Source organism: Aquarana catesbeiana, linkage group LG10 (genome assembly GCF_042186555.1).
Source record: "Aquarana catesbeiana isolate 2022-GZ linkage group LG10, ASM4218655v1, whole genome shotgun sequence".
Classification (NCBI taxonomy): Eukaryota; Metazoa; Chordata; class Amphibia; order Anura; family Ranidae; genus Aquarana; species Aquarana catesbeiana.
Genome location: NC_133333.1, coordinates 136,955,090 through 136,982,213, shown reverse-complemented (window position 1 = coordinate 136,982,213; position 27,124 = coordinate 136,955,090). Strand labels below are relative to the sequence as shown.

The 27,124-nt window shown below is 47.0% G+C and overlaps 1 protein-coding gene across 1 annotated transcript in view; it reads right to left on the bottom strand.

Annotated features, from left to right (window-relative positions):
* Window positions 1–3,840, bottom strand: part of DBP (D-box binding PAR bZIP transcription factor) — an 84,422-nt gene extending 80,582 nt beyond the window's left edge. The window contains exon 1 of the mRNA XM_073602697.1: window positions 3,233–3,840. Within this exon, the coding sequence (XP_073458798.1) occupies window positions 3,233–3,398 (166 nt within the window). The 5' untranslated portion in view covers window positions 3,399–3,840. The remainder of the gene's footprint in view (window positions 1–3,232) is intronic.
* Between the last annotated feature and the right edge of the window lie 23,284 nt (window positions 3,841–27,124).

The window sequence follows — 27,124 nt, the reverse complement described above, 5'->3', positions numbered from 1 at the left end:
CTATGTAAGGGGGAGGGGCATTCTTCCCACTGACCGCCTATGTAAGGGGGAGGGGCATTCTTCCCACTGACCGTCAATGTAAGGGGGGGGTATTCTTCCCACTGACCGTCAATGTAAAGGGGGGGGTATTCTTCCCACTGACCGTCATTGTAAGGGGGGGGGTATTCTTCCCACTGACCGTCAATGTAAGGGGGGGTATTCTTCCCACTGACCGTCAATGTAAGGGGGGGGGTATTCTTCCCACTGACCGTCAATGTAAGGGGGGGTATTCTTCCCACTGACCGTCAATGTAAGGGGAGGTATTCTTCCCACTGACCGTCAATGTAAGGGGGGGGGTATTCTTCCCACTGATCGTCAATGTAAGGGAAGGGGATTCTTCCCACTGACCGCCAATATAAGGGGGGGGGGGAATTCTTCCCACTGACCGCCAATATAAGGGGGGGGGGGAATTCTTCCCACTGACCGCCAATATAAGGGGGGGGACATTCTTCCCACTGACCAATGTATGGGGAAGGGGCATTCTTCCCGCTGACCACCAATGTAAGGGGGGGCATTCTTCCCGCTGACCACCAATGTAAGGGAGGGGGGGGGCATTCATTCTTCCCGCTGACCACCAATGTAAGGGAGGGGGGGCATTCATTCATCCCGCTGACCACCAATGTAAGGGGGGGGCATTCATTCTTTCCGCTGACCACCAATGTAAGGGAGGGGGGGGCATTCATTCTTTCCGCTGACCACCAATGTAAGGGGGAGGGGCATTCTTCCTGCTGACCACCAATGTAAGGTGTGCATTCTGCCCACTGACCACCAATGTAAGGTGGGGGGTGTGCATTCTTCCCACTGACCGCCAATGTAAGGTGGGGTGGGCATTCTTCCCACTGACCGCCAGTGTAAGGTGGGGGGTGGGCATTCTTCCCACTGACCGCCAGTGTAAGGTGGGGGGTGGGCATTCTTCCCACTGACCGCCAGTGTAAGGTGGGGGGTGGGCATTCTTCCCACTGACCGCCAATGTAAAGTGGGGGGTGGGCATTCTTCCCACTGACTGCCAATGTAAAGTGGGGTGGGCATTCTTCCCACTGACTGCCAATGTAAAGTGGGGTGGGCATTCTTCCCACTGACTGCCAATGTAAGGGGGGGCATTCTTCCCACTGACCGCCAATGCAAGGGGGGCATTCTTCCCACTGACCGCCAATGCAAGGGGGGGCATTCTTCCCACTGACCGCCAATGCAAGGGGGGGCATTCTTCCCACTGACCGCCAATGCAAGGGGGGGCATTCTTCCCACTGACCGCCAATGCAAGGGGGGGCATTCTTCCCACTGACCGCCAATGTAAGGGGGGGCATTCTTCCCACTGACCGCCAATATAAGGGGGGGCATTCTTCCCACTGACCGCCAATATAAGGGGGGGGGGGCATTCTTCCCACTGACCGCCAATATAAGGGGGGGCATTCTTCCCACTGACCGCCAATATAAGGGGGGGCATTCTTCCCACTGACGGCCAATCTGGGGGGAGGGGAATTCTTCCCACTGACCAATGTAAGGGGAAGGGGCATTCTTCCCGCTGACCACCAATGTAAGGGTGGTCCAAAGACATGCCGGTAGGTTAAAAAGCGCCCTGAGGCGATTCAGTTCGCATAGGTAGCGCTATACAAGTCACTCATTCATTCGGGGGGGGGGGGGCATTCTTCCCGTTGACCACCAATGTAAGGGAGGGGGGGGCATTCTTCCTGCTGACTACTAATCTTGGGGGGGGGGGGGGGGGATTCTTCCCACTGACCAATTAAGGGGAAGGGGCATGATTCTTCCCACTGACCAATTAAGGGGAAGGGGCATTCTTCCCGCTGACCACCAATGTAAGGGGGGGGGCATTCTTCCCGCTGACCACCAATGTAAGGGAGGGGGGGCATTCTTCCCGCTGACCACCAATGTAAGGGAGGGGGGGGCATTCATTCTTCCCGCTGACCACCAATGTAAGGGAGGGGGGCATTCATTCTTCCCGCTGACCACCAATGTAAGGGGGGGCATTCTTCCTGCTGACCACCAATGTAAGGTGTGCATTCTGCCCACTGACCACCAATGTAAGGTGGGGGGTGTGCATTCTTCCCACTGACCGCCAATGTAAGGTGGGGGGCATTCTTCCGCTGACCACCAATGTAAGGGGGGGGGGGCATTCATTCTTCCCGCTGAACACCAATGTAAGGGGGGGGGCATTCATTCTTCCCGCTGACCACCAATGTAAGGGAGGGGGGGGCATTCATTCTTCCCGCTGACCACCAATGTAAGGGAGGGGGGGGCATTCATTCTTCCCGCTGACCACCAATGTAAGGGAGGGGGGGGCATTCATTCTTCCCGCTGACCACCAATGTAAGGAGGGGGGGGCATTCATTCTTCCCGCTGACCACCAATGTAAGGGGGGGGGGCATTCATTCTTCCCGCTGACCACCAATGTAAGGGGGTGCATTCTTCCTGCTGACCACCAATGTAAGGTGTGCATTCTGCCACTGCCCACCAATGTAAGGTGGGGGGTGTGCATTCTTCCCACTGACCGCCAATGTAAGGGGGGGGGGCATTCTTCCACTGACCGCCAATGTAAGGAGGGGGGCATTCTTCCCACTGACCGCCAATGTAAGGGGGGTGGGCATTCTTCCCACTGACTGCCAATGTAAGGGGGGGTGGGCATTCTTCCCACTGACTGCCAATGTAAGGGGGGGTGGGCATTCTTCCCACTGACTGCCAATGTAAGGAGGGGGTGGGCATTCTTCCCACTGACCGCCAATGTAAGGGAGGGGGTGGGCATTCTTCCCACTGACCACCAATGTAAGGGAGGGGGTGGGCATTCTTCCCACTGACCACCAATGTAAAGTGGGGTGGGCATTCTTCCCACTGACCGCCAATGTAAAGTGGGGTGGGCATTCTTCCCACTGACCACCAATGTAAAGTGGGGTGGGCATTCTTCCCACTGACCGCCAATGTAAAGTGGGGTGGGCATTCTTCCCACTGACCGCCAATGTAAAGTGGGGTGGGCATTCTTCCCACTGACTGCCAATGTAAGGGAGGGGTGGGCATTCTTCCCACTGACCAATGTAAGGTGGGAGGCAATTTTTCCTACTGTCCACCAACGTGCTATCACATTCTGCATGCTAGTCCTTAGCCCAGGCAAGGGCCGGAGGGAGTGTTGGCCAAAGAGCTGGCAATCTAACTCACCAGGAAAGCGGTGCGGTTGAATACTTACAGTTGGCCAGCTCTTTGGTCCTGCGTTCTTGCCCCTTGATGGGCCCTTGTAGCAGGCTCTTCAGGCTCACCATCCCCCCTCCAGGAACACCAATGGGAGGAGCAGGATGCAGCTGTTGGCCCTGGAGCTTCTCGCTGCCAGCCAGCTGGGTGGTTGGCCGTGCCATGTCCTGGGACAGTCCTGATGCCAATGAAGTAGCAGCTATTAGAATGCCAAGGTGCAGGACACCCCCTGTATTCCTATGATGGGGAGATCAGATGAGATGACAGGGAAGCAATACAGGCTGATCACTCAGCTCCGGCTATGAGCTGCCCACAGGGCTCTTGTTGCATGGGGGCAGCAGGCAGGAGTTCCCCCCCATTCCTGATCAATGGGCAGCACTGTTCCTGGGCTCTTCTCTCCCTCTATGGCACAGACAATGGAGGAGGAGTCTGCGGCAGCTCCATCCATGAACCGAGGCTCCTCGGGCAGCCAATCAGCTCCTGGCTCTGCAGCTACCATTTATTTATTTATTTCGCCGTGATTCTCTCCGCTCTCCTGTCACCCGCCTGTGCCTGCCCCGCTCTGTTTGTGTTTTCCAACTTCCACTGCTACAGTCATGTGGCACTGACAGTGGGAGAGGGCAGGTGGACCCTGACCTAGATTTGTCCAATCCGGCGCCGGCTGGGAGGGGCCTGACCCAGTTATGGCCAATCGACAGCGCGGAGGGGCGTGTCGGCGAGGGCTGGATACACATGGACGGACATGTGTCACCTGGCTGTGCTCTCCGGGCCGCTGATTAGAGGAGAGAGAGCTGATTAGATGTGTGTGCGCGAGCGTGCGCCTGTCCTTAAAGGGACCGCGACCGTCACAGCATGGATAGTCCATGGAGGGTCACAGGCGGCTTATGGGCACGTGGCCTGCACACTGACACCGCCTGGTCCTAGACACCCACCTCACTGCCAGGACATTGCTCACTCCTTCTCCTTATTACTATTGCCGTCCTGTGGAACTAAAGAAGTATTTTTTTAGGTTTTGAATACAATAGAGAGGCGTGGGAACCCCTGTCAGGTTTTTATCACCCTCCTTATTTGTCCTGTTTACCGTTATCACCAAAAGTGAAAGAAAATCCCACATTTTGGGTTGTCACCAGAACAGGAACAGAAGGTAAATCTTCCAACGGTGACACCCCAGGATTCCCTCACTTTGGATGGATTTCTTCTCACTTCCTGTTTTGACGAAGGGAAACCTCCCCAGTGGGACATAGATGGCTAAAAAGAAAACTGCCACGGGTCATAACCCTTCAATATTCAGAGAGATCCCCATAAGTAAGGCTTTTTTTTGGGTGAAACGTTTGTAGCACTACTAAAGATGAGCTCCGGCGTGTTCATACACCCCACCTGCGGAGCCCGCCAGGAAGTCGGCACTGCGCTAATCACAGGCGGTGAGACATTGTCCCAATGCGCGGCTGCAGAGATGGGGAAATGTCTCACTGCCTGTGATTAGCACAGTGCCGACTTCCTGGCGGACTCCGCAGGTGGGGTGTGCGAACACGCTGGAGCTCATCCTTAAGCACTACCCCTGTAGGAGTTGCAAGTGCCAGAGTTCCCCACTGCTGCACAGAAAGTCAATTAGCATTTTTCAACTTGCATCCAGAAACAGATAAACAGTCCCTGAGCTTTGTTTTTGTTGCTTTATTGAGGGGATGATAACTTGGATGGGGTTAAGGATAATGGGATGTCCAACTTCACAGTAACAGGCCAACCACCCGAGCTCCCGAGGTGAAGCTCCTCCCCAGCAAGGGTCCCTCAAGGGCCACCGACAGACTCTCCTCAGCACTGCTTCTCCATCTTCCAACACCCCTGCTGGCATGGCTCATCCGATATTTAAAGGCTCCTTAGCTCCCTGCCAGGCCCACTTCCTGGGGACCTCCAAATCTGCAGAGCAGCCCCTCCTAATTTCTAGACCATTCTCCAATATTCTAGAACCAGGGGGAGGCACCAGAGAGCTGTCCAGATGAGTCATCCAAACCTAAACTCTAAAGCTGGTTTTACATGGGCATGTTCATAGTCCACATGTGCCTGCTGAGCACGGGATCTCCCCACTGAGCAGGCGGATGGCAGGTCCGTGTCCAATCCACCATGCAGAGCAGAAATGGACACAGCCCCGCTTTCCTCTATGGGGTAATCGGATGAAAACGGACCGCCTGTCCATTTCCATCCGACTGTCATCTGATTCAATCCACTGTTTTTGGCACACAGGATCTGAGCAGATGGAGGCGGGTGTCATGACCTTGCATTAATACATTCATGACCTGTCTGTCTCTTACCTGGTCTGTGTATCAGCCTTGAGGCTTGTACTCTCACACCTGCATGCTTAAGTAATCTTCCCTGTGTGTGGCTCCACCCTAGCCTCAACAGGAACCACTATTTAACGCCGTATTCTTCAAGCCTGCCTTGCCGTGCAATATTGTGTGTTTGGCTTCCTGTGTGCTCTAAGTTTGTCTCTGTCACCGATCTTGGCGTGTTCCGGACTATTCCTGTCTGCTTGTGACCCTAACCTTTGGCGCGTTCTCGACTATCCCTGTTTGCCTGTGACCCTGACTTTTTGTGTGTTCTCTGTTATCCTTGTCTGGCTATCTCCTTACTATCCCTTGCTGTCCTGGGCTGCTGTTTCCTTCCATCCTCCTGTAGCCTACCGTGAGCGTGAGCTGGGAGACCCTGGGGGCTGCGACCTGGAGCCAGTTGCAGCCCAGTCCATCCTCACCACTAGAGGCTCTGGTGAACACCTGCTGGCTCTTAGACTCCGCGCCCTGGGGAATCTATGCTCTAACTCACTGTGGGATCTGTGTTGGTCCTCCAGGGGACCTGCCTTCCTGAACCACCCCGAGTTCCATCCGCAGCAGTCAACCTTAGGGTCCACTATCATAGCGGTGCACTCCTGACCCCAACAGGGTGCATCTGTCACCTGGATACAGGTGACCTGACAGCGGGTGTCAGCAGACAAGTGTCCGATGACATCCGCCGCTCCATAGAAGAAACTGGAAGGTCCAATCAGGTCCACCTGAAAAACTGACAGGCGGATCTGATCACAAAGCTTGTGTGAAACCAACCTTATAATGCTGACCCAGATTCCATAGCTCAGGCTTAGCCCTGGGCCAGATTAGAGTTTGCCTACACTACCGCTAGTAGCACACTAGAGGGTGATACACATGTTAGAGGCGGGGCCTGTCACTGTGGGCCTGTTGATTTCACAGGAGATCGCTCAATCTGTAATGCCTCCATTCAGAAAAAGCCTTGCATTCTTTTCATTTAATTCAGTGTGTTCGGTGATTGGAGAAGGTGCAGATGAACATCACAATACCCCCTCCTCCAAACACAGAACTCTTTGCATCCTGTAAAAAGAACACCAGGCCTTTTCTGAATGGAGGAGGTGCTGAGTGAGTGACCAACTGTGATGAGCGTACCGCAGTCAGAACTACAAGTTTCAGCGCTGGGCATTCAGCGCCATCAGGAGACTACGAGCTGAACAAAAGTTAGAGATCTAACAAACGAGGAGCAGCCAGAGATGGGGAACCCTTCATTACAGGTTACTTGTTTCTACTGTGCTAATGTGAAAAATGTTTTCCGTCATACTTCAGCTTTAACCCTTTCACTCTCAGCGCCATTTTTTTGCACACAAGTTAACCACTTGCCGACTGCAATACAGTGGAACCTTGGTTTACAAGTAACGCGGTTAACAAGCGTTTTGAAAGACGACTTTTTTTTTTTTTTAATTTTGACTCGGTTTGCGAGTGTTGTCTCGCAAAACGAGCAGAATTCAAGCTAATGGGGTGTGCTTTACCGCATTTGGCCAGAGGTGCGGGGGGTGCCGGGGACACTAGGAACGGTTCAGAGCCGTTCGCAAAGACTCGGAAATACTCCATTCCCGAGTGTTTCCGACGCTTTCCGAGTTCAGCCGAGCTGTCCCCGAGTATTTCCGAGTCTCTCTGGCACCCCTCCACCTCTGGCCACATGCAGTATTGCATGTAATAGAAGTCAACGCAGAACAAATTATCTTCGTTTCCATTGACTTCTATGGGGAAACTCGCTTTGATATGCGAGTGCTTTGGATTACAAACATTCTCATGGAATGGATTATGCTGATAATACAAGGTTCCACTGTACGTATATATGCGTTGCAGTTTGCAAGTGGTTTACTAGGATTATAGCTGAAGATATCAGCCATAACCCCGTATTGTTTTTTTACAGCTGGTGGCTGGCTTTCTCTTGAAAGCATTCCGAGTGGCTCATGAGCCGCTGGAACGCTTTCAGAAGCAGCGGGAGGGGACATCCCCCCTCCCTCCTGCCGCACGTCTGTGTTTCTCAGGCGTACCATTTCCTCTGGCTCACCCGAAAAACGATCCGACGGTGCTGATGGCTGGTTACACAGGCAATCAAAAAGTAGATCCACTTTGATCGTCTCTATGGCCTTGGAGGACCGGAGTTACGTCATGAAGTCATTTTCAGTCCAGGGTGGAATTAAACAAGTTTTTGGGGGTTTCATTTAAAGCAAAAGATCCCCAAAAATGTTTTTGATCTTTTGATTTTAACCACTTCCCACCTGCGCTATAGCCAAAAGACGGCTACAGCATGAGCTTGCTTTGCAAGGAGGGCGTACATTGATGTCTTCCTGTGATTGTGCGGTGCACTCTGTGATTGCAGAGTCCTTCAGACTCAGCTGATCACAGATCAGGGTAAAGGGCCAGTCACGTCGACCCTTTACCACGTGATCAACTGTGTCCAATGACAGCTGATCATGAGATAAACACAAGCCGGTTATCGGCTTTCCTTCCCTCACACTGACAGCGTGAGGAGAGGAGAAGAAAGCCGATAACCGGCTTGGGTTAAAGGGATATCTACCGAAACTGCAAAATTCTGCACTAGACAAAATATACAGTATATATACAGTGACTTGAAAAAGTATTCATACCTCTTCCCACATTTTGTCATGTTACAACCAAAAACGGTAACGTATTTTATTGAGATTTTATGTGATAGACCAACACAAAGTGCCACATAATTGTGAAGTGGAAGGAAAATGATAAATGGTTTTCAACAGTGGAACTAATTGCCTTCAGAAGTTAATTAGTAAATAGTGTCCACCTGTGTGTAATTTATTCTCAGTATAAATACGGCTGTTCTGTGAAGCCCTCAGAGGTTTGTTAGAGAACCTTAGTGAACAAACAGCATCATGAAGGCCAAGGAACACACCAGACAGGTCAGGGATAAAGTTGTGGAGAAGTTTAAAGCAGAGTTAGGCCATGAAAAAATATCCCAAGCTTTGAACATCTCACAGAGCACTGTTCAATCCATCATCCGAAAATGGAAAAGAGTATGGCACAACTGAAAACCTACCAAAACATGGCCGTCCACATAAACTGACAGGCCGGGCAAGGAGAGCATTAATCAGAGAAGCAGCCAAGAGGCCCATGGTAACTCTGGAGGAGCTGCAGAGATCCACAGCTCAGGTGGGAGAATCCGTCTACAGGACAACTATTGGTCGTGCACTCCACAAATCTGTTCTTTATGAAAGAGTGGCAAGTAGAAAGCCATTGTAAAAAGAAAGCCAAAAGAGGTCCTGTTTGCAGTTTGCGAGAAGCCATGTGGGGGACACAGCAAACATGTAGAAGTGCTCTGGTCAGATGAGACCAAAGGAAAAGAAACACAGTGCCTCTGAGTGCAGTATTGGTAAACCATTTAATGATAAGTCAAAAGTGAAACTACTCACAAAGGGAGCATAAACACAAGTATGATAGTAATCCCGCAGCAAAATCCGGGGGTGGTTTTCTCCTAAAAGTCCATGTCTCTAAAGTGCAGCTGACAGCTCGTGCGGGGGGATTCTAGCATTCGCAGCCTATGGGAACAGCATGGAACACAGGGGAGATTGGAGATGATGTCACCTTCGGGTGCAGGGCCATCTGATGACCTGAGGAAGGAACAAGCATGCTCCAAACGTGAAGCTGCCTCCTCTTACCCTGCACCCAGAAGTGACATCATGTTTGATCTCCCCTGTGTTCCATGCTGTTCCCATAGGCTGCGAATGCTAGAATCCACCCGCACGAGCTGTCAGCTGCACTTTAGAGACAGAGACGTTTAGGAGAAAACCACCCCTGGATTTTTCTGCAGGATTACTATCATACTTGTGTTTATGCTCCCTTTGTGTGTAGTTTCCCTCTTGACTTATCATTAAATGGTTTACCAATACTGCACTTAGAGGCGCTGTGTTTCTTTTCCTTTGTTGCATTGCAGAGACTGCTTCTAGCTCTTTACACTGGCTGCCCTTAGTGCTGGTACATGGATTCCTCTGCCTCTTCATCTTAGAGACTGTTGCTATGGACTTTGTCCCTCTTATTAAGAGACTTTTTTAATCACATTTATTTGATCTGTGTACACTTCCGGGGTCTCTCCTCAAACGACCGCTGAGTTTATTTTTGTCCAGATGAGACCAAAATTAAACTTTTTGGTCTAAAAGCAAAATGCTATGTGTGGTGGAAAACAAACACTACACATCACTTTGAACACACCATCCCCACCGTAAAACATGGTGGTGGCAGCATCATGTTGTGGGGATGCTTTTCTTCAGCAGGGACAGGGAAGCTGATCAGAGTTGATGGGAAGATGGATGGAGCCAAATACAGGGTAATTATAGAAGAAAACCTGTTAGAGTCTGCAAAAGACTTGAGACTGGGGCTAAGGTTCACCTTCCAGTAGGACAACAACCCTAGACATACAGCCAGAGCTACAATGGAATGGTTTAGATCAAAGCATATTCATGTGTTAGAATGGTCCAGTCAAAGTCCAGACCTAAATCCAATTGAGAATCCGTGGCAAGACTTGAAAATTGCTGTTCACAGACTCTCTCCATCCAATCTGACAGAGCTTGAACTATTTTGCAAAGAAGAATGGGCAAAAATTTCACTCTTAAGATGTGCAAAGCTGGTAGAGACATATCCAAAAAGACTTGCAGCTGTAATTGCAGTGAGAGGTGGTTCTAGAAAGTATTAACTCTGACGCTGACTACAAATCCACGCCACACTTTTCACATACAGTATCTCACAATAGTGGGTACACCCCTCACATTTTTGTAAATATTTTGTTATATCTTTTCATGTGACAACACTGAAGAAATGATACTTTGCTACGATGTTAACTATTGTGTGTACAGCTTGTATAACAGTGTAAATTTGCTGTCCCCTCAAAATAACTCAACACACAGCCATTAATGCCTAAACCACTGGCAACAAAAATGAGTACACCCCTAAGTGAAAATGTCCAAATTGGGCCCAATTAGCCATTTTCTCTCCCCAGTGTCATGTGACTCGTTAGTGTTACAAGGTCTCAGGTGTGAATGGGGAGCAGGTGTGTTAAATTTCGTGTTATCGCTCTCACTCTCTTATACTGGTCACTGGAAGTTCAACATGGCACCTCATGGCAAAGAACTCTCTGAGGATCTGAAAAAAACAATTGTTGCTCTGCATAAAGATGGCCTAGGCTATAAGAAGTTTGCCAAGACCCTGAAACTGAGCTGCAACACAGTGGCCAAGAGCTGTTTAACAGGACAGATTCCACTCAGAACAGGCCTCGCTATGGTCGACCAAAGAGGTTGAGTGCACATGCTCAGCGTCATATCCAGAAGTTGTCTTTGGGAAATAGACATATGAGTGCTGCCAGCATTGCTGCAGAGGTTGAAGGGGTGGGGGGTCAGCCTGTCAGTGCTCAGACCATACACTGCATCAAATTGGTCTGCATGGCTGTTGTCATCCCAGAAGGAAGCCTCTTCTAAAGATGGTGCACAAGAAAGCCTGCAAACAGTTTGCTGACGACAAGCAGACTAAGGACATGGATTACTGGAACCATGTCCTGTGGTCTGATGAGAGCAAGATAAACTTATTTGGTTCAGATGGTGTCAAGCGTGTGTGGCGGCAGCCAGGTGAGGAGTACAAAGACAAGTGTGTCTTTCCTACAGCCAAGCATGGTGGTGGGAGTGTCATGGTCTGGGGCTGCATGAGTGCTGCCGGTGTCTTGCCGAGAAAGTTCCCTCGGCAGATAAGTTCCCCCCCTGTACCAACTACTGGCAGCCGCCGGAGATAGCCGAACGACAAAATCTACAATCAGCTGTACACGGCGCCTGCGCCCTAGGTCCAGGTTCCTTCCCCACCATCCAAGTGGACCTAGAGGGGGAATCTAAAAGAGCCGAGCGAAGCGAGGCCATGCCCGAAGCGTGGCGAGCGAAGCGAGCCCGTGAGGGGCCCTCTTACAGGCGCCGTGTACAGCTGATTTTCCCCTATTTATCTTCGGCTATTTCCGCCGGATCCTACTGCGCAGGCGCAGCGCCTGCGCAGTAGAGGGAGGTCCTTATCCGCCGAGCGGAACTTTCTCGGCAGAACACTGGAACTGGGGAGCTACAGTTCATTGAGGGAACCATGAATGCCAACATGTACTGTGACATACAGAAGCATAGTATGATCCCCTCCCTCCAGAGACTGGGCTGCAGGGCAGTATTCCAACATGATAAAGAACCCAAACACACCTCCAAGACGACCGCTGTCTTGCTAACGAAGCTGAGGGTAAAGGTGATGGACTGGCCAAGCATGTCTTCAGACCTAAACCCTATTAAGCATCTGTGGGGCATCCTCAAACGGAAGGTGGAGGAGCGCAAGGTCTCTAACATCCACCAGCTCCATGATGGAGGAGTGGAAGAGGACTCCAGTGGCAACCTGTGAAGCTCTGGTGAACTCCATGCCCAAGAGGGTTAGGGCAGCACTGGAAAATAATGGTGGCCACACAAAATATTGACACTTTGGGCCCAATTTGGACATTTTCACTTAGGGATGTACTCACCTTTGTTGCCAGCGGTTTAGACATTAATGGCTGTGTGTTGAGTTATTTTGAGGGGACAGCAAATTTACACTGTTATACAAGCTGTACACTCACTACTTTACATTGTAGCAAAGTGTCATTTATTCAGTGTTGCCGCATGAAATGATATGATAAAATATTTACAAAAATGTGAGGGGTGTACTCACTTTTGTGAGATACTGTATGTATTTGTAAAAAAAATTGAAAACCGTTTATCATTTTCCTTTAACTTCACAATTACGTGCCACTTTGTGTTGGTCTATCTATCACATAAAATGCCAAGTATGAATACTTTTTCAAGGCACTGTAGCAGTAACAGCTGCTGGCACAAGTCCGTAGATGGTAACCTCAACAATATATTCTCAAATAAAAGTGCAGCACTTGTCAAAAAAGTGAAGAAAAGATGGTGAACATAATAATAAGTCCAAAAAAGAAATGAAAATATCCTCAAACACCTTATACAAGTGACAACATATAAGTGAGTTCCGTATATACAGTAAATAAACAAAGTCCATAGAAGTGAACAAAAGATGGTGATATTCCCAAAAACATCTCCAAGAGAGGTGGAAGGACACATGCATCAAGATAAGTGACTTTTTAAGATTATCCAATAAAACAGACAATCAGTTAGGGTGGCTGCTTACCAAAAAAAGTTGGCCTCCAAATGAATGGAGAGCCAAATAGCGCCTCAGAGAGTGTCTCCCAACACCATCCACACAGATAATGGCAGTTTTGGATCCCTCCTCTCCATGCCTCTGCTCACAATGTCAGGGGGCATATAAAATATAGATACTCATAGTGTAGTAGTTAAAAATACTATTTTATTAAAAAGCATAAAAGTGCACTCACATGTTAGAAGTTAAAAGAATGCATCTCTGTATATAGAAGCTGCAGCAAGGAACAAAACATCGGCAACACAGTATTCCTGGCTGGAGGCCACTGTGCGTGGGGACGTCACTTCTAATACCACCCAATGTGTTTCGTCATATAGTTGATGTCGTCAGGGGCACCTCGCTGTATTGCTGATATTTCGTTCTTTGCTGCAACTTCTGTATACAGAGACGCATGCTTTTAAGTTCTAATATGTGAGTGCTCTTTTATACTGGTATTATTAAGTACTACAGTATGAGTATCAATATTTTATATGCCCCCTGACATCGTGAGCGGAGCCGTGGAGAGCAGGGATCCAAGACTGCCATATTCTATGTGGATGGTGGAGACACTCTCTGAGGCGCTATTTGGAGGCCAGCTTCTTTTGATAAGCAGCCACCCTCACTGATTGTCTGTTTCACTGGATGATCTGGGAAGTCGCTTCTCTCTTTTGGGAATATCACCACCTTTTTTTCACTTCTATAGACTTTGTTTATTTATATACTGAACTTGGTTATATGTTGTCACTTGTATAAGGTGTTTGAGGATATTTTCATTATTTTTTTAAAGGGATATCTACCCTGATAATCAGGGCAGTCCCATCAGTGCCCACCAGTGCTGCCAATAAGTGGCTATCAGTGCCTGCGCATAGGTGTCACCTATCAACACTGCCTATTAGTGCCGGCCACTAGTGCCTATCAGTGCCCATAAGTGCTGCCTATCCATTCACATCAGTGCAGCCTCATCATTGCCCATCAGTGCCCACCAGTGGTGATTAAATACCACCAAAAGAAAACTCTACTTATGTGAAAAAAATGATAAAAAATTCATATGGGTACAGTGTATCGTGACCGCACAATTGGCATTCAAAGTGTGACAGCGCTTAAATCTGAAAATTGGCCTGGGCAGGAATGGGGTAAATATGCCCAGTGGGCAATTGGTTAAAGGTAAAGAAGAGATTTGGGGTCTTTTTGGCCCCAGATCTCTTCATAAAGAGGACTTGTCATCCTTATTTCTATTACAAGGGATATTCAAAAAATGTGTGGCGCCAAACAATTACATATATGACAAATAGTGATAAAAGGTGAAAAGAATAATAAAGTCCAAACATATTATATAAAGTCCTTTCAGCAGAACCATAAAAGTTCATGCACAGAATCCTCATGGAAGGATAAAGCAGATGAAAAAAAATCCAGTGTAATGGTGTACAATAACTTCAACTAGTGTATTTTGAGGTAAAGAAAAGTAACCCAGTAAAAAGGGCAGTCCAACGACGCTCCTCAACAGGATAAGCCCTCATGCACACAGGCTGTTAAAAAAACGTTATGAAAACGCCAGTATCTTTGCAGTGATTTTTTTAAACTTTTTTCAGCTTTTTTCAGCGTTTTTGCAATAGCGTTTTTTAGCGTTTTTGAGCAGTTTTGAGCGTTTTTCCGCGTTAGCGTTTTTGAGCTTTTTTTTTTTTTTCAAATTTTTTTTTTTTTTTTTTTTTTTCAATGGATCAAAAACGCTAAAAACGTTGGTGAATGACGTTTTTGAGTGTTTTTGAGTGTTTTTGAGCGTTTTTCAGCGTTAGAGCGTTTTTACAGCTGAAAAACGTCTTTCAGAACCCACTGGTCCTGGGATTTTTTACAGCTTAAAAACGCCTATGCCACTTGCAGCTCAAAAACGCCTAGGTGGGCATGAAGCCATAGACTAACATAGACAGGCCTTTTTAAGCTGCAAAAAAAGCTCAAAAAAGCAGCTGTAAAAACGTCCGTGTGCATGAGGACTCAGGCTCCTCTGCTGCCACTTCCAGCTTTGTCTCCCCTCTACTTCCTCCCACATGGAACTTGGGGGGGAATTTAGGTGCTTGGGTGTACCTATAATTTTTTTTACACTTTTTTCACTTAACTTTTATTGCTGTCACATGAAAAAGAAAAAAGAAACAGGAATACCCTCCAATGAAAAGGGACTATTATAGGTACAGCAGAAAATATAAACTCTCAAACACAAATTATATAAACTGTTACTTTATTACATATCAAAAAAGAATAAAAGTAGAATCATTAAAAGACTTGCGGCTTTTAAGTATTACAAAAGCAACACAAACAGTAGTTGCCAAAACCTTGACCAGAAAGAACAAATTAATGAGACATGCAAATGCATGTCTCATTAATTTGTTCTTTCTGGTCAAGGTTTTTGTAAACTATTATTATTGTGTTGCTTTTGTAATACAAGCCACAGGTCTTTCAATGATTCTATTTTTATTCTTTTTTGATTTGTAATAAAGTACATAAAGTAATAAAGAAATGAAAGCGATCCTGGAGATGGCATACCCCTCATTACCAGTACCTATGTGTTACCTAGCACATTAAAAAGAAAAATCCTGGAGTTCATCTGGTTCTTTTACAAAAAAAAAAAAAAAAAAACATGTTATACTTACATACTCTGTGCAAGGGTTTTGCACAGAGTGGCCCCGACCCTCCTTTTCTGGAGGAGTGCCCCCTCGGAGACCCGCATTCCAAGGAGACACCCATGCGGGCGCGCTCCTGAGTCCTGCTGCTGCATCCATTGACACAGACAGCAGGACTCGGCCCCGCCCCTGGCTCCTGTGTCACTGGATTTGATTGACAGCAGCGGGAACCAATGGCTACACTGCTATCAATCTATCCAGTGAGGACCCGAGAGAGCGGCTGGTGCTGCTGTGCTCATCCCCGTCGATGGAAAGATCAGGTACAGATAAGTGAAAGGGGGGCTCTGGGGGGCACTAGAGAAGGTTTTTCACCTTAATGCATAGAATGCATTAAGGTGAAAAAACACGAGGGTTTACAACCCCTTTAATGTCTCAGCTTATTACAGTGTTACCTAGAAAATTGCAGTTGAATATGGAAGGGCAGATAGTGCCGAGTAGTTACATACATTTGTGGAGTTTAGCACATGATTTCTGAAGGTCATCGCCTGTATTACCCTGCTTTCACACTGGGGAGTTTTTAAAGTGCCTTTGCGTTAAAAAAAAGCTCCTGCAAAACTCAAGAGAAAATGCTTCCCTTTAAATTCTATGTATGTGTTCACACTGGGGCGGTGTAAAAAATCCTGCTTGCTGCATTTTTGGAGCATGTTTGGTCATGTAAAAAAAAAAAAAAAAAAAAAACACCCCAAAAACGCTTCTCCCCATTGAAATGAATGAGAGCTGCATCAAAGATGCCTCTAAAATGCACCGGCTAAGCGTTTTTGGTGCAGTTTTTGAGTCACATGTCCTTTAAAAAAAGCACTGCAAATGCTAAAAAAAGCACAGCATAAACACTCCATTAACACTTATGCATTTTACAGGCAGTTTTTATACAAACCAGTGTGAAAGTAGCCTTAATGTGAAGATTTCAGCTGCACGTTTTGAGGCCTTTACAAAATAAATTCAACATTAGAGCATATATAAATCCAACATTTCAAATCCCTGATATGTGTTTGCTGTACCCAGTGGTGTATTTTGGTTTTGTGCTGCCTAGGCAAGACTAAAAGCGGGCACCCCCCATCTAAATTTGTCCCAACCCAGCCACAGTACACATTCTTGTCTCAGGGTCTGATGAGGAACCTGCAGCCGTTCCCAGTGAACAGCTGCGGCTTCCTCATCAGACCCGAGACATATATGTCCAAGTGCCATATATAGAATTACTGCTCATGATCTGACGTTCGCGGTGATACCTCACATAAGTGTGGGACGATCATTGTTTGTGTGTAGGACCGCGTGTGCATGAGAGCACAGGAGGACGGGTGCACTTAAATTTTTATTTTTTTAAATTATTAATTAATTTTTTTTATTTTTACACTGTTGCTTTAATTTTTTTGATCACTTTTATTGCTGTCACAACAAGGAATGTAAACATCCCTGGACAGCAATAGGTATGTGACAGGTACTCTTTATGTAGAGATCTGCGCTTAAAAGCATTCAAAACACCAAGCTCTGTGTTTTTGAATGCTTTAGAGTTTTAAAAACCGACACTTATGTTTTCCGAGTAAACCAGAAGTGATGTCATGTCATTGCTTCCGGGTTTGCTTGGCTGTCCAGCCAGCTAGTAGGACAGGAGAGCCGAGAGAGCCGTGGAAGGTGGCGTGGGGGGGGGGTAGTCTCCTCCCGCTGCTTGTAATAGCAATCGAGCGGCTATTAAGCCGCTCTAAAAAATAATACTGGGGTGATGCATGCAGCTGCCGAAAGTCCAGCAACATACGGGTATGTTGCTGGTGGGGAGGGGTTAAAGAGCCGCCTCTGCCCTTCTGCCTGGGAGTGTCACCGCTCCCCTGAAAAATGCCACCCGGGGGGTAGATATGTTCCTGGCTGTACCATGTACTTGTACGAAAGCGGGATGAACTAAAAAACAGACTTGATTCTCCCAGCCACACATTCAATGTTGATGGGGGAATCCTGCTCGCAGTGTAAAGACTTCTCTGCCATTAGAATACTCTGATCAGCATTGCAGGCTATAGCTGGCAGTACTAATCGAGCAGTGCAAATCCAACACAGCGGTTGTACAGAAGAGGATCAATTCCTGCACAACCTCCCTGCCCATAAATGGATCAAAATTCAGCCAGTCCCTGCTAAACCAATCTAATTTCAATCCATGTATAGTGGTCTCCCTGACTTCCAAGAGCCTGATGATGACCCCCAGAGCCAGGGAGAACTGACATTCCTCCTCAGAGGGTTAGGGTACAGGACACACTCAGGCAAATGCAATAGCAATTAGGCAAACTCCGCAGACCAAAAATAGAACTAGGCAGACAGCAATACAGATAATGGGCCTTTAAGCTGAATGCAGCAATCTGTATCTTGTAGCAACTGCTGTCTCCTGTAGCAACAACTTCTCTCACAGTATCCTACTGTAGATCTTCCAGTTTAACTCACAGTATTCCCCTGTAGATCTTCCAGACTAACTCATGGTATCCCACAGTAGATCCTCAAGCTTGCCATCTCTCACTAGACTTCTTGGGCTCTCAGCTACCTGCTGTATCCCTCGAGCTTCACCCACAGCTAGCTGCTGTACTTATCTTCAAGCTTTACTCACAGCTACTTGCTGTATTCCTGGATGAGTCTCTACTGAAGCTTTCCCACTTACTTCACCATCCCTGGCTGGTGAACCATCTGCTCTGGTACTCCTTCAGAACTGCATTCCTTCTGCACTTGCCTCCGGTAACAGGAGCTGTCGTCCCTTTGTGGCAACTGCTTCTCCTTTACCTCTGGCAATGATCAGGCTCCCCTCGAACTAAACCTCTAAACATGTGGCTAGGCCTCAGGCTTCAGGCCTAACCCTCAGCTGCAGCTCCACATACATCAACCCAGGCCAGAGCCCGGGGTGGAAAGAACCCCCGACCACCTGACTCCTGAATAAATAGACTATCCCAGTATGCTCAGCGGCCGAACAAAACTCCTGCTGATTGGCTGAGACAACATATTTACTCATAGTCTGAATGCACTGTAATCTATCATCCTAATGCCAAAGGCAGCAGTGCTACCTATTGACAGAAGAGAGAGACTGCACACTACACTCAGGCTTAGGATAGAAATCACTGGATCAAAGACTACACATTAGCCAGGCTAGTTACCACCTAGCACAACAAAATTTGCTAACAGTCCTGTTTATGTACACATGAACACATGTATGGCATTAAATCAGTAGGAGAAACCCACAATCCATGTTTATATCTGCAAATATCAGTCTGCTAAGACCACTTTTGTTTTTTGCCAAGGCCTGTTCAGAATAAGGTTATTGGTGTCATCTGCTATATGGTTTGCAAGACCTCTCTATAGCTGAAAACAATACTATGATGATATCTTTGTTTATTCTATTGTGTATGTTGGTTAACCAGATCGAAAGTGATGGTAATTGCCCTTTGTTAGGAGAATAGCAGAAGATCCTAGACCTGGATGCAATATGAGACAGGAGAGTATGGAACTGAGAGGGGTGTACTGTACCTGGGATGCCAGATGTGTAGTACATGTTCATGACTGTCTATGACATGGACAACCATGACTAGTCCTTGGCTGTCAAAAGGCTAAAGGAAAGGATATATGTGCCAGTGATGGTTTGCTTTTTTAACACCTTGTTAACTTTGATAGTGCCCAGGCTCTCCCACTCCTCAGGGGGAGCCCTGAACCACGGTAAAGAACTGTAACATTGACAGTAGGAGGTGATCAAAGTTTTACACATGCAGTTTTAAGGCTTGACATGTTTGGTATCTGTTTACTTGACATCTTTTATATTTTACCAAAACTCAGGTATTATATTATGTTTTAGTTTGCACTAAAATTCTTTTTAGTGTAGCGGTATCCCTGAATGGGCAGCTGGTTGATGATGATGATGATAAAAGGTCAAGCACACAGGCAGCAGTCTAGGGGAATGTTTTTTCTTTGCGATTTATTGCTAAAAACTTGAACAATGGGGGAGGGTGCAGGTTATGGGATACTCCAGGCTATAATGCTTCATGTACACGGGACGTTACCTAGTTACATAGTAGGTGAGGTTGAAAAAAGACACAAGTCCATCAAGTCCAACCTATGTGTGTGATTATATGTCAGTATTACATTGTATATCCCTGTATGTTGTGGTCGTTCAGGTCGTTGTTTAACCTCTCCTGAACGATTTAACTTGACAGCCAGAATCCGACATTTAAAAACGTCCGGTTAGCCGCGTTTAGCCATGTTTGCGTTTTAAAAAATATATATTTATTTATATTTTTTTGTTAAAATAAAAACCTCTGTAAATGAAATGCTGCTAAACGCAAGTTACCGCGTTTAGCAGCCTTTACAAGCTGTTCCAGGCATTTGGCGTTTCTAATGCCTCTAAACATCGGTCCTGAACGCACTTTTTTGCGTGCCAAAAAAAGCTTCTAAACTCAACTGCCTACAAACGACTATAAACAACCCTGTGTACGTACTGATAAGATAACATAGAGGAGGGTTCAGGAGCAGCTGAAAAAAATGCCCAACTGCTCCTAAACGTCCGTTTACCAACTTCAGTGTACATGAGGCTTAAGGCACAATAAGAGGATACTCTTCCCTGTGTTACAGTCCTCAGAAGGATACACTACACTTTTGCACTTCAGAAGACACTCCCCTTTGGAGTGACAAAGGGAAAGGCCAGAGGTAGGGGACCCATGGAAGAAGAATTTCTTGGCTCAGACATTCCAATAGCACCCAGTCACCAGAATCTTGTGGAGCAGTCAGTACTCACGAGGCCAGGGAGTAGTTGTGCTCATTCAGCTTGCTCTAGGTGGCTTCTAATGAGGTTCTGCAGACAGGATCCCTCATGTGAAACGTGAGATGTTGAAGATAACTTAGATGTAGACCCCCCAGTTCTGCCACAGCTGGAGCCTTGATGAACAGCAACTGGACTTGGCAAGACATTTCTTCAGAAGAGGGGGTAGCCACCCTCCACCTCAACTGGTCGAATCCCATCTACAACAAGACCCCACTATGTGGATTTCACTATGTGGACTTTATCAGCATCTCCATCTACTTACTGGGCCACCCTCCCAGGGATTGTCTGGGACTCAATAAATATTATTGTTATTATACAGGATTTATGTAGCGCCAACAGTTTGCGCCGCGCTTTACATCTATAGGGTAGACAGCACAATTACAATACAATTATGCTATTCCACCAGATAAAGTGCATAAGCTGCACAGCCACAGAAACAGGACCAAGATGGATTGCACCATCAGACAGGATGGCAGCCTAAAACTTTTTATCATACGCAAGATTGTATTACTGACAACAACACAACAAGTGTGGGGAATGTATGCCATCTCTGAAAGTCCTACCACCCTAATCCCCTGGCCTGTGTTGGTAAGGTCTGTTTTGTGTGTTGCATGGAATTAATACTTTGCTTCAAAGTCCCTGTTCATTAGATGTACTAAGGAAAACTAAGGACTCATATCTGTACCTGATATTAGCTTCAAAGAAGTGCTATATACAAAGTAGAACATACATATTTATTTAAAACACATTTCTAAACAAAATAATTGATAAAATAACAAGGTCACCAGCATCACTGCAAATGTCATTTGTATTCTTTGCACTAAGTACATCGTACTGAACATCATAATAAAAGAGGAAACCTTAACGCCCCTTTCACACGGGGCAGATTCGCTCAGCGGACTCCGCTAGCTTAGCGGGGGATCGCTCTATTGATCCCCGCTGAGCAGGTGGATGCCAGGTCCATCTCTGCTCACTGTGCAGGGACTGAGCTGTCAGAGCCCCATTGTTCTCTATGGGAAGATTGGATGAAACCGGACAGCATGTCCGTTTTCATCTAATCCTATCTGATCTGATCCGCTAGACGGATGGCGAATGTATCACCATCTGTCTGTTTTCAGCAGATCTTGTTGGATCAGATGGCAGGCGGGTGTCAGTGGACACATCTCAGCTGATATCTGCCTGCCCATACAAGTCAATGGGTGGCCCGCTGAGATCCTCCTGAAAAATGGACAGGCGGATCTTTGCCGGCCGATCGTGTGAAAAGGACCTAAAGCTGAATTTCTGGTATGGAATTTATTACATAGTTTCATTGGTCCAGCTGGCAGGTATTCCATACCTATGGGATCCTTGTGGAAGCAGGAAATCACTGTAGTAGTCTCCACTACTACAGTGACTGTTGTCTTCCCTTGGACAGCAGTCCAATCAGAAGACTGGAAAAAATGAGAATGGCACAGGACCCAGAAGACAGTGTCAATCATTGTAGTAGTGGAGACTTCTACAATGTTTTTTTTAGCTTCCGCAGGGATATGGAATATGTGTACTTACATTGGTCCAAGGTGGACCAATGTACCTATGCCAAGCAGGCAAACCTATATGGTTACTGTTCAGAAGTTACTTGACATGGTACCCGAAAGATAGTGGCAAGTAGTGTAGTAGAGTCTACTACATAGATTTACAGCTTCCACAGAGATCCCACAGGTACAAAATATGGAACATTACACTGGTCCAAGATGGGCCAAAGCAACTATGCAAAAAAATCCATTCCTAAAATTCAGCTTTAAATCATAGCAAGATAACAGTGTCCACCAATAGAGTAATGCTATATTTAACATATGGTCATTCTGGGCAAATTATAGCAGATGTAGAGCTAATGTATAACTAAAGGCTAAACTCTTTTTTTTTTTTTTGTTTTGAATGGAGTGCAGAGGGATTAGAATGCTTGTCAGTTTTTATTGCGGTCTGTGTCCCCGATTCACCCTTTCTATTTGTCCTGTTTACAATTATCATTAAAAGTGAAAGTAAGAAAATCACAAATTTTGCAAATGAAAGTAAGAAAATCACAAATTTTGGTTGTCCCCAGAAATAATATAGGGGCAATCTTCCAATAGGGACACTAGTTCTGGTGACCTGGGATCCCCGAGGAATCCCCTTAATTTGCAAGTATTTCCTCTCACTTTCTGTTTGGCTATGGGACAGGAATGGAACACAGATGGCGGAAAAAAATCTGACAGGGGTTATAATCCTCCCTTGCTCTATACAAAATAAAAAAAAAATCAAGTTTTGCTTAAAGTTCTACTTTAATGACATTTAGGCCTCAAGCACACTGGATATTTTTGCAGTTTCTTCTATGGAAGGCAGGCCTTTTTTTTTTCCTGCCTCCAAACTGCCCAGCATATTATCTTATGATGTTCTAGGTTTTAATGGCAAAGCTTAGTTGAACAAACTGAAGTTATAAACTGATTGATTACTTTGCACAGCTGCACCAAATTCTGTGTTACACAAGTTTTAGTAAATCTACCCCTCAGAATACTGTTGCAGGAAGCAGAACCTGTATTAATGTTAACGTTCGGCAATTCACAACAACCACGGCGGGAAGGCACCCGACTGGGAATACTCACAAGATGTGACAGTGCTGTGTAGTGGAGCAGGCCTCGGATGTGACGACAGTGTCTGTCTTGAGTGGTGGAATGCAGGCTGGCTGGTCCGTAACCAAATGGGGAGATCTCCAGGAAGGATGGCGTATTCCAATCCTTTCTCTACTCATCTGGAATCTCTCCCTACCAATAAACATTGTCCCTGGCACACGGGTGACCTGTCCCCTACACTACCAGGAGTCAGGCTCTTAAATAGACTATGTGTGACCCAAAATGGCCACCAGAGTCACATGGGGCAACAGCATCCCATTGAATAGCTTCCCTAGTGACCCCAGGAAACCATAGAGGAACCATGTTCCTCTTGACTCCCTCTGTCTGCAATGCCACTGTGGTTGAGTGCCACCTGCAGTGGTGAAAGTAGACTGCACCTGCCTACACTCCCCCCGTGTGCAACACAGTAAAGAGAAACATAATAACTGTAATTAACTTACTCAAGGCACAACAGTGAAAAAGTTCAAACAACATAATCAGAGTACTTTGAAGAGCATTCCCCACAGTTAAACTGCAAATGGCAGCGAACAGTAGTGTCCTCTGTGGAGTCACATTGTGAGTGATTATCTTCTGATTGTGACTCTGGGACTGTAGGTGGATGGGCGTCGATGGGGTCCTCCTTACTCCCCGTCACCTGGACGCCAGACAGATTCCTTGGTCACTTCTGGACATTCTGTGGGACTTGCAGGAGTTGTTGGACTGTCTGTAGTCACTGTAATGGGGCTTCCTGCTTCCAAATTGGGAGAGGCTGGAGACTTGAGCAAGAGAGGAGGCGGGTACCATTCAATAGGGACCTCCTGCACATGTGGGACATACACAGGGTCGAGCATTTCTCTATCTCCGGTTGGTTTGGTGAAACAGTTGCCACTTAGCACATAGGGTCTCAGCAGGTTGTGGTGGAGACATCTCTTGACAGGATTGGGTCCTTCTGAGACTACATCATATACTAGAGTTGGAGGAAAGGTTGTTGTTCGACCCAATAGGGAGTACGCTGCTCCCACTTGGGCTCAAGTTTATGGCCTCGCTCATTGGTATTTTTCACCAAGACTAGGTCTAGATGTTTAATATGGCCCTCAAAAGTCTTGGAGAAAATGATGATATCGTCCAAGTAGACTAGCACAGTCTCAAAGTTAAAGTCTCCTAAGCATCTCTTCATTAAGCACTGAAACGGTTACATTTGAACAGTTCAGGGGTGTAAAGAAGGCAGTCTTTTTGTGATCTTGATGCCTCATCGAAACTTGCCAGTAGCCTCTCGCCAAGTCAAGGCTGGAGAAATGCTTGGCTTGGCCCAGTGCCATAAGCAATTTCTCTACCCAGAGCAACGGGTAGGCTTCCCTATGGGTGCATGCATTTACCTTGTGTTAAGCCACACAGAATTGCAGACTTCAATTCTTCTTTCGCACCAGGACTACAGGAGCACCTAAGGGCTATGACTCTCCCGAATCACCCTGCTTTGTAGCATGTTGCAGAGCAGGTACTTGACCTTCTGGCACAGAGCTGAGGGAATTTAATGGTACTTCCCAGATGGGTGGATCGTCCACCGTGTAGATTGGGTGATCAATGGCCTCTGTGTAACCATAGTCTTCCAGGCTGGTGACAAAGACCAGTAGGTGTTTTTTTCAGCAGTTGATGAAGCAGCCATTGTTGTGGCAGAAGTTAGTCCTGGAAGGGATTGTCCAGCTGTTCTAGCAGTAATTGATATTGAGACTCATTCAATGAAGCCATGGCTGCCTGTAGAAGGGCACATGTGGCTTCTACAGTGACAGGGAACTACATACAGGTCTGTTAGGATGCTATGGTTGGGGAGTGAAATTGGGGTCGTCCCCAGGTTGATGAGCTGCACCAGGAACCTTCCCTTGTGGACCTTGGATGAAGTGCAATTGACCAGCCACTCCACTGGCGCCACTGAGTCTTTGCGAGGTGACCCCTTGAAGTTTCCTGTGAGCCCTGATGGAAAGAGGCCAGACTACCTCTTTGTAGAATATGTATGCATGAGGACCTAGGGGTGGGAACAGGAAGTAGGAAGTTATGAAGTGAAAATAGGAAAAGGTTCACATGCTGTTCACTGCTGGTTGGGAATAAACAAGTTCTCTACAAGATTCATCTGACTGTTCATCATTGCTTCCACAAAATCTACATGGTGACAGAAGTGAAATCGCTGAAACATCATGGTCCAGAATCTACGTGGCATACAACTCCCTATCAATTGATGACTGACAATGCAACATAATTTTCAAGTAGGGAATTCAAGAACTTTGCTAACCAATGGGATTTTCAGCATGTCACTAGCAGTCCCAATTACCCTGTATCCAATGGTCTTGCAGAGCATAGTATAAGGTCGGCCAAGCATCTCCTAGAGAAATGTGCACGTGATGGTTCTGATGTTTACGCAGCCCTACTCAACCTCAGGATGGCAAGCCTTCTCCGGGACAACGTTTACTATCACGACAAACCAGGATTCCCTTGGTCCCATCCCAGCTCCTGCCAAGAGTTGAGACTGATGTTCAGGCTTACACTCAGGCACTAAGGAAAGATAAGCCATGACAAATCAGCCAGATGCCTTTCTCCTCTGGAACCTGGGCAGGTGGTAAGTGTCACGGAATGTTCCCCACTCCACTTGAGTGCTTCTGTCAGTATACCACTTCCTCCCAGTCTGACTCTAGATATCAAATATGCCAACCGCTCACAAAGCACAAACAAGGCGAGACTTGCTTAGCTGCTAACATGGACTGTTTTTTATTAGAACCAGAATACAAGACTTTTTATACAGTAGAAGGGGAGGTGCCCCCTCCTGCTCATATTACTCTAACAATACACCTGTAACAAATTAACATGAGCTAATTAACTAATCCCTTTAAGCAGCCGATGTGACTCTGTGCCCATCAGGATTTAACTACAGGTCAGACTTGTTGTCACCAAGCTTCACACAGTACATTATACATTATCATAAGTACAACCACAGGACATTTTCTCACAATAGCAGGAGCTCCACTAGGAGTCGGCCCCTCTCATACATTGTACAGAGGACAATGTGATCAGCTCTCTCAATTAACTAGAATGTTGAGTTCAGAATCAAACAAACCAAGAATAGTCTCTACATACATCCTGGGAGATATTGTGGACAAATATCACTGTCCCATTTTAAGTAGTCCAAGATATATTTTCTCACTCACCTGTGCCAGGATAACACAGGGTGACTTAGACATAAGAGGTGCATGGGGAGCTGAAACAAGGGCATCCCATACTTTCCAAGGGGTTCTGGGTTCCACGGGCCCTCCCGTCACATCTCTCCCCTTTCGGCAGAAGACTAACACAGGAGGAGACCCCAGAAGGGTTGACTCCGAAGTTAGTCCATAGTTCCAGTCCTCTAATGCCTGTACCCACACAGTACCCCAAACAACTTGTTCCAAACAGAGCATTATTCACCCAGCCAACCTCTGCCTCCCTCAGAGAACATGCCAGCCACTGGGGACAGGCCTGGACTGGCCCTTCTCCCTGGAGTCCTTTCAGCTGCTGGAGAGAAGACAGGGTGACTGGGCTCACTCCGTCATGCTGTTGGGGATCTGGGCTGACTGCCCAGCATCACTGGAGTAGACAGGTGAAGACTGAAGTCCCATCCACTTTTACAGGAAATCCATTGTTTGTTAGTGGAGGGCAGGGGCCAGCAGCGCTCTGTTCCATTGCCAGCAGTTCAGCTGGGCGTAGGAGCTTCCCTACATTATCTGCTCCAGCTAACTGTTGGGGAGATAGGCCGACTGCCCCAGCTCCCTGGAACTCCACAGTTGTTGCCGGTGCTGGGCAGAGGTTGGTGGCACTGTGCCCTGTTGCCAGCACTTCTGCTGGGGACTTCACATCCTCTGCACTCCCAAACTGTGTAGCTGCCATTGGGGAGGTGAGCCGGCTGCTTCCTGTTCCGTTCCCTCATCTGGCTGCTGGGACAACGTGTCTCTGAAGCTATCTCTCAGGTGCACGGATCTTTGCTGGGGAGGAAAGACCGCTTCCTCCACCCTGGCCAACTGTTGGCAAGGGACGAAGAACACCTCCTCTCCCTTCACCCCCTGTATCTGCTGCTGGGAAGTGATTGCCACCTTCTCTCCCAGAGCCTCCAAAACTGCCACAGGTGTGGGGCAGAGGTATTGGACCCTCTGTCTGGTGACCAGTACTTCAGCTGGGGAAGTTACTTGTAACTCCACAGATACTGCTGTTGGTGCTGGGCAGAACACAGTGAAGTTTGGCCCTAATACCAGCTCTTCTGCTGGAGGCTCATCA